The following is a 12,083-nucleotide window of genomic DNA, read 5'->3' as shown; positions in this document are numbered from 1 at the left end:
TTGTTTCGGTGTGGGGCGGCGGTGTGATGAGTGGAGTGCTGTAGCCTGTTGTGGGGTTGTAAACCACTGAGGGCATGGCGGGGACGAAGTTTCTCCGTCGTTTCTAGGTCCCAAGTTCAATACAATACAATACAATACAATACATAAGGAATCACGGTATTATTGAAAGTCCATACAAATATTATTATTTATCTCGCCTTTCGTGTGTTTCTTTTTCTGGTAAGCAAAAAGAACTGGCTATACATTGTAGGAGTCAACGTGAGAACACGCCTGGCACAATGACATGTGATACACCAACTACTGATTACCTCTGTAATTGTAAACAAAGAGCCAATTTAGTGACTCCATCACGATTTTTAGTATAGTAAGACTGTCATCAACAGAAAACACTTTATACAGAACTGACACCGCCAAAGTACCAGAACGTTTTTTTAAGTACAGTTGACTTAGAAAAAGCTTGTTGCCGCACAGGATACTTTGGTGATAATAGCAGTACATCTAGGTTGTTGTTAATTTCAAGTCATTACTGGCACTATTGTCTGCCCCCATAGCTGAGTGGTTAAGGGAGCTGACTGTCATGCGGAGAACCCGGTCTTCATTCCCAGTGGCGCCAGGAATTTTTCCTTGTTGGGAAAAATCGAACCGGGAGCACTCAGCTTCATGATGCTGAGGAACTACGTGACCGAGTAGCAGAGACTACACGTCACAACAGCTAATAAAGGCCGCAAGAGCGGTGTGCTGACGCCACACCACTCCATACCGCATCCAATGACGCCATTGGCGAAGGATGGCACGGTGGTCGGTCGGTGCAAATGGGCCCACCAGGGGCTGTGGACAGTGCTTACGTTTGCAAGTAATAGTCTCAGGTATTAAAGATAAATGCAACAAAAGAAATTGTATTTTTCTTCAAGACTGGCTGTATTCTCCTCTGGGCCCTGCTTCGCGTATGTATAGGTAAGGTTCGTGTGTTTTATCATGGTCCACTGATGACACCGTCGTGTGTTTCATAAGTAAATGCATATGTGTGCTCCTGGAATTCAAGGTGCGTTGTCTTCTGTGAGCTGAGGTACGTTGACCATGGGTGACTGTCTCTCTCTTCTCTCCCTGTCAGTGTGTCTCTCCAATAACATAATCAGTACATTGAATTCTGTGACCGTCGGTAATATGTGCGAGATGCTTGTTGCGGCCTGCCACCTACTTTGTGGCTGGAGATACTATTGTGGGCAGAAGGTGGTGACAGCCCTCAGCTAGTGATCTGGAAAGTCGTGAGTGAGCATGGTGAGGAATATATGCACAGGTTTTATCTGTTTTTAAAATATTGTGCGTTTCTTCATAGATTCAGTACCAGTTGTGGGGAAATTGTTTACAGCGTACGCATAGCGATGTGTTGTGGGGGTATATACTCCTATTTCCCACCATTATTTGCTAATATGGTGTGTGCATTCTTATAGCGAAGTCATTGTTTTCACATACTGTGACATCACATTTTTATTTTTGGTGGTACTTGTTTAGAGTATAAATTTAACGATGTCGTGTCTGTGTACGTACTCTGGGTTTTCGACGTTACTTACAATTCTACTCGGGGCTACTAGGGGCAGCGTTATAGTGACATCAGACACCAATAATGCGGGTATAACGTAGACAGCATATGACTTATTGCACTGTGCTATTCGTTTAAATTGAGATATTTGTGTATTTGTTAAAATATCATGCTGTGTTAATTGTTCAACGTATGATGTGTATTTGTTTAAATATAGCACTGTGCTATTTGTGTAAAGAGATGTCAGTATTGGCCGAGCGGTTCTAGGCGCTACAGTCTGGAACCGCCCGAACGCTACGGTCGCAGGTTCGAATCCTGCCTCGGGCATGGATGTGTATGATGTCCTTGGGTTAGTTAGGTTTATGTAGTTCTCAGTTCTAGGGGACTGATGACCTCAGAAGTTAAGTCCCATAGTGCTCAGAGCCATTTGTGCCTGCTGCGATTATTCGTTGTTAGACAGTATATTTAAACAGAAAATCCCGACTGCCGAATTAAAACGTGATTATTTTGTGTGGCCGCTGTGTCCTAACTGCAGCTGCATTAACCTGCAAAAGGTCTTCCTGCTTAGCTGAGTGCTAACGTGCTCGCCGCCCCTGCACGCAGGTCGGGGTTCGATTCCCAGCTGGGATGGAGATTTTCTTCGCTCGGGGACTGCGTGCTGTGTTGTCCTCATCATCATTTCATCCTTATCACTGGCGCGCAAGTCGCCCAATGTGGCGTCGACTGAAATAAGACTTGCACTTCTCGGCCGAACTTCCCCGCATGGGACCTCCCGGCCAACGATGCCGTACGCTCATTTCCATTTTACCTGCAACTTTTATTCCAAGATCTTGTACAAGTTTAAGTTTGTGTAAAGCACACAATTACAGATTTAGAGAGATGTACTCGCCACTGGTATCAGATGTAAATGTTGCCATCGTGGAGTATATGCAGAAACAGGGTTCAATTACGGCATTCGTACTACCGAGTTAGTGTAATCTTGGAGCACAAGGAAGCTGTTGTAAACGTTTGGGGCAGCCTGTGTGGTGGGAATGGAATTGAGCGTACGGAATTGTGGGCCGGGAGTCCCCCATTCGGGGAAGATCGGCGGCCGAGGGCAAGTACTTATTGCATTCGACGCCACATTGGGCGACTTGCGCGTCGGAGATGGGGATGAAATGATGATGAGGACAACACAAACCCAGTTCCTGAGCGAAGAAAGTCTCCAGCCTCAGCCGGGACTCGAACCCGGGCCCCTTGGCGTGGCCATTTGGCTAGAAATGATAGTCTCTAACATTACTACTAGTGCTTGTATTATACAAGTTTAAGTATTTTAAAACTTTCTTTTCTTTTATTCTCAGTTACCTTCCGCCCATAGACATTTGTCTTTATTTTGTGGACACTACACAGTGGTGGTTTTGAGTGGGGAGATGTTTTGAATTACGGTTGCGTAAGATGCCGGTAGATGTCGGGCAGGAACTACCAACGCCAACCGAAGGAAACAATTGCACTGTAGCCACTACCAAATGCTTTGTCTGTGTCCAGTTTTCTTTGTGTTGTGGACTGCTTTTTTTTATTAGTCTGAAATGAGTGAAGAGGCTAATCTTCGTGCGTAAAGAGAATCGAATGCGACTCTCACAACAACAAAAGGAATCGGCGGTTTCTACGACCATTATGTGAGATCTGCTTTCGTGGAAGCACAGAAAGTGAGCGTAGGGTGGCAACCCTTCGAGAAGGAGGTGGTGCTTATTCTCCCACAACGCTCCTCTTCGCTCCGGCAGTCAAACTTCTCTTTTGCTAACGGTCGCGGCTGACTGCCACGATATACTGTCCGCATAATATCTGCACTAGTGTTTCTTGTGTTTTCTAGATTTAGATATTTTGAAAATTTTTCGTTCTCGGTGAACTTTTATCTCTAAAAATTTGACTTTAGCTGCATTACTGGTACGTATGTTCACTATATTTAGGTATCCTTAAATTTTTTGTTAAATAAATCTGTTTAATGTTTCGTTTTATTTGCGCTCGGCACCTTACCACTACCCGACCGTAGTTCGTTGACCGGTGGAACCCACAGCTATGAATATTATATTTCAAGAGTATGCTTATTTTTTTAATTTTTAATTTTTTTAATGTAATTTTTACTGAATGAAATGTGAAAGGTTTATCCAAGTACTCACTAATTACGCAGAAAGTGTATGATATTGTTGGTACTGAAAAGCCAAATACATATATCATTATTATGATTCGGTATTTGGTAGTGGTATTTCTTAAAGGCTTTCATCAAATGTGGATTGTAAATGTGTTCTGATCAGAGTAAATGTTGTACTGACCTCTGAAGCACTAAAGATAATCTGATACTGACTTTCAATACTTTGACTAAAAGCCAACCCAGTTAGCAATGCCAGTCAGTTGTGAGCTGTGGGTAGTCATAGCGTTTTGGCTTGGTGTCTTACATGGGCATGTCTGTGAATGTGATTGTGCTTGCGTTTAGTCACTATGATGTCAGTATCAGTGACATACATGCTTAATGATGACACATACGTCTCGACAAGTAATAAAGTTGTGGTGTCACCGCCAGACACCACACTTGCTAGGTGGTAGCCTTTAAATCGGCCGCGGTCCGTTAGTATACGTCGGACCCGCGTGTCGCCACTATCAGTGATTGCAGACCGAGCGCCGCCACACGGCAGGTCTAGAGAGACTTCCTAGCACTCGCCCAGTTGTACAACCGACTTTGCTACCGATAGTTCACTGACAAAATACGCTCTAATTTGCCCAGACGATAGTTAGCATAGCCTTAAGCAACGTCATTTGCTACGACCTAGCAAGGCGGCATGTTCGGTTACTATTGATATTGTGAATAATGTACAGTCAAGAGCGACGTTCACCAGTTATGGATTAAAGTTAAGTATTCCACCAGCTACGTCCGTTTTTTCTAAAGTCTAATTTCCTTGTCCTGTTCCAGACCTCACGCCAGCCTGCGTGAGCTAAAACCCGGTGTTGGCTCTCCTGCCAACCCACAACAAAAGTAGTCTCTGCTGTCAAATATAGTAAATATACTCGTCAACAAAGCGGGAAATTAAAGACATGAAAGCGAAAATAAGAAGAAAAGGTGTAAAAAAATGTATAAAACACAAAATTACTTTAGGTCTTCCCTCCACAAGACGAGGAAGTTTACATTATATATCAGTATTCTTGACTGATTTTATGTGTCAGTCACACAGAATAAATATATGCTAAACATGTATAATGTGCAGCAACAAAAACCTTAAAAATACATAACTTTCTTGGACGACAAACGTCAGTGTCATACATTGGAAGATAAAACTTGTTTGACAGAGTGAATATAGAATGATTACATAACTTACTGTCCTTCATTTCCGTGAAAGATGAGTGTGTCAGAGTGCACTTACTCCATGGTGGGACAAAATAAAGCAAAAGTGAAAAGATTTTATTCTGAAAAATTTTTTTTTAAAGCTTTTACATTCCATTACTATGGATACTGGTGGCATGTATGAGTCAGGTTGTTGGGTTTGGCTCCAGATTTCAGTGGCCATACTTTCCGTAGCCCCCATGTCCTCCAAAGCCACCGGCAGCTCCGCCATATCCTGCAGCAAGGCCACCACTGTAGCCTCCTCCAAGACCACCGCCAAGACCTCCTCCGATACCACCGTGGCCAGCACTGACGACGTAGGGCCCTGGATGCTTAACGACGTAGGGCTGAGGAACTGGGACGGACACTGGGGTGGGGACCTTGACAGGGACGGGCACAGGGTTGTCTACAGGGACAGGGTACGGCTGCGGTACCTGGACAGGAACAGGCCGGTCCACAGTTACCGTGAATGGGACCTTCACAGGCACTCGAACGATCCTCTCCACAGGGACTGGGACCCGGACAGGTATTCTGTTGACAGTGATCTGTGGTTGTCCCCCTCCAATGCCGGACCCAATGCCGCCTGCAAGGCCGCCTCCGAGTCCACCAGCGTATCCACCTCCGTAGCCACCTCCGTAGCTGCCACCGTAGCCGCCTCCATAGCCGCCACTGTAGCCACCTCCAAGACTGTAGCCGCCACCATAACCACCCAGTGAACCGGAGAGTCCTCGCTTCTCTTTCACCGGCTGCTCCTCCTCAGCTAGGACGGACAGGGCCAGACCGCACAGATACATGCACATCTGTTGACAGTCACACATTTGTAGCGAAAATACTATGATAGATAATAGAGCTGTGAACAACAATTTGTTATGTTGAATGCTTACACACTAGAGAAGTGTTCCCATTTATCTGTAGAAAATACTTTCCCTGTTATCCGTTAACTGTTTTGCGTGCAGCATTTGTTTCTGTTCCAGAAAATCAACTTTACTCAAGGAACTATAGTGAATGCAGTTAAATTTTCACTGAACTATGAAAATTAGACATAGAAGGGTCCCCTGCAAATGTGTATTTCAATGCAGACCATAGAGCTATACAACATATCAATTATCAAGTACATATCGAATTTTCTTCTTAACAATTATTTTTCAGCAAACCTACCCTGCAGACTGTTTCTAACCACACTAAGATATCAAAAAATGTGTTCGCCATGTGGAGGAATAATGATAGACATTTTTGAAAGATTAACTGGAAATAAAATGTTGTTAAACATGATGGATATACACTTGATTAGTTTCACAATCTTCCGACATGTAAAACATTCTTTCGAGAACTACAGGTCACACAAGCCGTTCATTCGGTATCCGTTCCCATCTGCGGTTGACCTGAAAGAGTGTGGTACATTGCAGCAAGTATTTACTGTGGTACTCACCAGGATCCTCATTGCTGCTTGTGTGTTCTGCTGAGAGCAAGCAATGACTGATGCTGTTGCCAGGCCGCGGCGGGCTTTTATACATTTAGCAGGACAACATCCGGCTCCCGCACATTCACTAAGGCGCAGTCACGGCACCCGCTTTCACAGAAACTGCACAGCGGCGTAACCGCCTCCGCTGATACAGGAGCTGTGCAGTGTGACGGAACGTAGTTAACAGACGAGTGGAGAAATACTTGGTTAACGTTAGTGCTGTATTTTACTACAGATTGTTTGGAAATAGTAATGAGACATGACTATTAGTGATACTCCCTGATTCGTTGAACTGGTCCACCTTTTTTTTTTTTTTTTTGGTCATCAGTCTACTGACTGGTTTGATGCGGCCCGCCACGAATTCCTTTCCTGTGCACTTACAACCTACGTCCTCAATTATTTGCTTGACGTATTCCAATCTCTGTCTTCCTCTACAGTTTTTGCCCCCTACAGCACCCTCTAGTACCATGGCAGTCATTCCCTCATGTCTTAGCAGATGTCCTATCATCCTGTCCCTTCTCCTTATCAGTGTTTTCCACATATTCCTTTCCTCTCCGATTCTGCGTAGAACCTCCTCATTCCTTACCTTATCAATCCACCTAATTTTCAACATTCGTCTATAGCACCACATCTCAAATGCTTCGATTCTCTTCTGTTCCGGTTTTCCCACAGTCCATGTTTCACTACCATACAATGCTGTACTCCAGACGTACATCCTCAGAAATTTCTTCCTCAAATTAAGGCCGGTATTTGATATTAGTAGGCTTCTGTTGGCCAGAAATGCCTTTTTTGCCGTAGCTAGTCTGCTTTTGATGTCCTCCTTGCTCCGTCCGTCATTGGTTATTTTACTGCCTAGGTAGCAGAATTTCTTAACTTCATTGACTTCGTGACCATCAATCCTGACGTTAAGTTTATCGCTGTTCTCATTTCTATTACTTCTCATTACCTTCGTCTTTCTCCTATTTACTCTCAAACCATACTGTGTACTCATTAGACTGTTCATTCCGTTCAGCAGATCATTTAATTCTTCTTCACTTTCACTCAGGATAGCAATGTCATCAGCGAATCGTATCATTGATATCCTTTCACCTTGTATTTTAATTCCACTCCTGAGCCTTTCCTTTATTTCCATCATTGCTTCCTCGATGTACAGATTGAAGAGTAGGGGCGAAAGGCTACAGCCTTGTCTTACAACCTTCTTAATACGAACACTTCGTTCTTGATCGTCCACTCTTATTATTCCCTCTTGGTTGTCATACATATTGTATATGACCCGTCTCTCCCTATAGCTTACCCCTACTTTTTTAAGAATCTCGAACAGCTTGCACCATTTTATACTGTCGAACGCTTTTTCCAGGTCGACAAATCCTATGAAAGTGTCTTGATGTTTCTTTAGCCTTGCTTCCATTATTAGCCGTAACATCAGAATTGCCTCTCTCGCTCCTTTACTTTTCCTAAAGCCAAACTGATCGTCACCTAGCGCATTCTCAATTTTCTTTTCCATTCTTCTGTATATTATTCTTGTAAGCAGCTTCGATGTATGAGCTGTTAAGCTGATTGTGCGATAATTCTCGCACTTGTCAGCTCTTGCCGTCTTCGGAATTGTGTGGATGATGCTTTTCCGAAAGTCACACGGTATATCGCCAGACTCATATATTCTACACACCAACGTGAATAGTCGTTTTGTTGCCACTTCCCCCAATGATTTTAGAAATTCTGATGGAATGTTATCCATCCCTTCTGCCTTATTTGACCGTAAGTCCTCCAAAGCTCTTTCAAATTCCGATTCTAATACTGAATCCCTTCTAAATCGACTCCTGTTTCTTCTTCTATCACATGAGACAAATCTTCACCCTCATAGAGGCTTTCAATGTATTCTTTCCACCTATCTGCTCTCTCCTCTGCATTTAACAGTGGAATTCCCGTTGCACTCTTAATGTTACCACCGTTGATTTTAATGTCACCAAAGGTTGTTTTGACTTTCCTGTATGCTGAGTCTGTCCTTCCGACGATCATATCTTTTTCAATGTCTTCACATTTTTCCTGCAGCCATTTCGTCTTAGCTTCCCTCCACTTCCTATTTATTTCATTCCTCAGCGGCTTGTATTTCTGTATTCCTGATTTTCCTGGAACATGTTTGTACTTCCTCCTTTCATCAATCAACTGAAGTATTTCTCCTGTTACCCGTGGTTTCTTCGCAGCTACCTTCTTTGTACCTATGGTTTCCTTCCCAACTTCTGTGATGGCCCTTTTTAGAGATGTCCATTCCTCTTCAACTGTACTGCCTACTGCGCTATTCCTTATTGCTGTATCTATAGCGATAGAGAACTTCAAATGTATCTCGTCATTCCTTAGTACTTCCGTATCCCACTTCTTTGCGTATTGATTCTTTCTGACTAATGTCTTGAACTTCAGCCTGCTCTTCATCACTACTATATTGTGATCTTAGTCCATATCTGCTCCTGGGTACGCCTTACAATCCAGTATCTGATTTCGGAATCTCTGTCTGACCATGATGTAATCTAATTGAAATCTTCCAGTATCTCCCGGCATTTTCCAAGTATACCTCCTCCTCTTGTGATTCTTGAACAGGGTATTCGCTATTACTAGCTGAAACTTGTTACAGATCTCAATTAGTGTTTCTCCTCTTTCATTTCTTGTCCCAAGCCCATATTATCCTGTAACCTTTTCTGCTACTCCTTCCCCTAGAACTGCATTCCAGTTGCCCATGACTATTAGATTTTCGTCCCCCTTTACATACTGCATTACCCTTTCAATATCCCCATACACTTTCTCTATCTGTTCATCTTCAGCTTGCGACGTCGGCATGTATACCTGAACTATCGTTGTCGGTGTTGGTCTGCTGTCGATTCTGATTAGAACAACCCAGTCACTGAACTGTTCACAGTAACACACCCTCTGCCCTATTTTCCTATTCATAACGAATCCTACAACTGTTATACCATTTTCTGCTGCTGTTGATATTACCCGATACTCATCTGACCAGAAATCCTTGTCTTCCTTCCACTTCACTTCACTGACCCCTAATATATCGAGATTGAGCCTTTGCATTTCCCTTTTCAGATTTTCTAGTTTCACTACCACGTTCAAACTTCTGACATTCCACACCCCGACTCGTAGAACGTTATCCTTTCGTTGATTATTCAATCTTTTTCTCATGGTAACCTCCCTCTTGGCAGTCCCCTCCCGGAAATCCGAATGGGGGACTATTCCGGAATCTTTTGCCGATGGAGAGATCATCATGACACTTCTTCAAATACAGGCCACATGTCCTGTGGATACACGTTACGTGTCTTTAATGCAGAGTTTTCCATTGCCTTCTGCATCCTCATGTCGTTGATCATTGCTGATCCTTCCCCCTTTAGGGGCAATTTCCCACCCCTAGGACAAGAGAGTGCCCTGAACCTCTATCCGCTCCTCCGCCCTCTTTGACAAGGCCGTTGGCAGAATGAGGCTGATTTCTTATGCCGGAAGTCTTCGGCTGCCAATGCTGATTATTTATCAAACTTTAGGCAGTGGTGGGGATCGAACCCGGTACCGAAGACGTTTTGGTTATGAATCAAAGACGCTACCCTCTTTTTTTTTTTTTAAGTCTCAATTTGTTCGCTTTTGTTCGTTGCATCTGCTCGAGGCGGACGTCGTAAGACATCCGTTTAAGTTCGTTGTTGATCGATTAGCTCAGTTTTTTTATTACAGAGGGCTGCTAACCCTCTGACCGAGCACGCTGAGCTACCGTCCCGGCATCCCTAGACCACGCATACTGTCTCTAATTCACCTATTAGACGACAAATGTGGGAGACTGATGAACAGGGGGTCTGCAGAAGGATCAGGACTTCTTGCGCTAAGAAACTATAGATCTGCTGCTGTTTCCCTGAAATTTTATAATTTACAATCCTACGACCCACAAGAGGCATTTAACTGCGGGGCAGATCTTGTAAAAGTATTCGGACCACGAAATAGAGAAAGGACTCGGGAATAAAACTTTAAAGGGGATTAATGTCATATATAATAATAATATATAACTTTTTCATTTTTATTCTTCTGCAAGACTTCTGTACCTACATTTGTTTATGTGAAATTTAATTATTAAATAATTTCTTCAATCTTTTACACCTCAGAAGCATCTCATAATTAATTTAACTAGTCTTAACGAATTTCAGCGAAATCAAATTAATTGTGCAGTTTGATACAACGCCCGCTACAAACCAATTTTTTCGTGTTTCTCTTTGACGGCGGAAAATATAGATACACACCATCTTCCTCCATTGAAGTGAAAACATAAGAAGGTAGGAAGAGAGGTATATTTGATCTTTATCTGTCAGTTTACGTAATATTAGATGAAGTTTACTCGTTGAATGATTACTTAATATTTTATTGAAAACTTACAACAGAATTTCTACCTAAGATGGAAGGCTACGGAAGAAATTAATGTCTCTTCACAGAGGAACAACCTGTTTCAGCTCATAGTTATACCAATAGAAGAAAAAAATTAACATCGTAATCAAAGTCAAATTTCAAATGAACTACAACTTTTATAAACATGGCATACGAGCAATGCAGTTTATGTAGGATTCAGAGTGAGAAAAGAGTTTCAGTAAGATTCACGGAAATGTGGACATTCAGAAAATTGAAATGAATGCAATTAAAACAAATTATAAGCAGCATCATAGCAGGATGATAAAAATTAAACACAGTGATGCAGCACAGGTTATGCTTTCGAATTTGCTTCACACAAAGGGCTATGTTCATTTAATAATCATAAAATGATGAATAAATGAATTTATCATGCCATCAAAACTGTCACAAGATCATTAGTGTGTGTATCCAACAACGTACAATGGTGTAAAATGATAGAAATTCTGACGAAAAGCGGAGTAAACTATTGCAAAAATGTGTAAGATACAGTAGTGAACAATGTATGCATGTACAGTACACATACATGTAACAGTATGAGGAAGTGTTGTCGGACTGTTGAATGGAACGAACAATTTATGAGCACACGCTATGAGGAGTGAGAGTAGACCGGAGTAACACGGAAGTCAGGAAGAGTAGCAGAAATTGGATTATCAATAAACTTAACACCAAAAATTGAGGTCCATGAAGTAGACGAAGTGAAGGAATTTTGCTATCTTGAAAACAAGCTACCAGGTGCCGGATGAACCAAGGTGGAGGTAATCACCTAGTTCGGTGTTAAAAAGAGTACTCTACAGCATTGGCCCCTTACTTAGCTTGCATTTATAGTGAATAACTCACCCAGTGCGAAATCCCAAGCGACTGAAAGAAGGAGCAGGTGACTCCAGTACGTAAAAAGGATAAATGAAGGAACAGCAGAATTACAGAGCAATATGCCTGTTTGCTGCAGAATCCTTGAACAAATTCTCAGTTCGAATATAATATATTTTCTTGAAACTGAGAAGCTTCGTATGTCCACGAGCCAGCATGGTTTTAGAAAGCATCGCTCGTGCGAAACTCACCTTGTCTTTTCCACACATAATATCTGCGAACTACAGATGAAGGGCAACAGGCAGATTCCATATTTCTAGATTTCCGGGAAGCACTTAACACGGTGCTCCATTGCAGACTGTTTACGAAGGTAGGAGCATATGGAATAAGGTTACAGATACGTAAGTCGCTCGAACACTTCTTAAATAACAGAACTCGTTATGTTGTCCTCGACGGCGAGTGTTCACCAGAGATAAGGGTATCGT

At 42.6% G+C, this 12,083-nt stretch overlaps 1 protein-coding gene across 1 annotated transcript in view; it reads right to left on the bottom strand.

Moving 5' to 3' along the window:
• LOC124594594 (glycine-rich cell wall structural protein-like) overlaps positions 1–6,353 on the bottom strand; it is a 98,353-nt gene extending 92,000 nt beyond the window's left edge. Inside the window, exons 1-2 of the mRNA XM_047132966.1 lie at positions 6,322–6,353; positions 5,079–5,692 (exon numbers count right to left, since the gene is read on the bottom strand). Of these exons, the coding sequence (XP_046988922.1) occupies positions 5,079–5,692; positions 6,322–6,333 (626 nt within the window). The 5' untranslated portion in view covers positions 6,334–6,353. The remainder of the gene's footprint in view (positions 1–5,078; positions 5,693–6,321) is intronic.
• Positions 6,354–12,083: the final 5,730 nt, after the last annotated feature.

The sequence above is a fragment of the Schistocerca americana genome, chromosome 2, assembly GCF_021461395.2.
Source record: "Schistocerca americana isolate TAMUIC-IGC-003095 chromosome 2, iqSchAmer2.1, whole genome shotgun sequence".
Lineage (NCBI taxonomy): Eukaryota > Metazoa > Arthropoda > Insecta > Orthoptera > Acrididae > Schistocerca > Schistocerca americana.
The sequence above is the reverse complement of the archived record's forward strand: the minus strand, read 5'-3'. Positions and strand labels throughout refer to the sequence as shown.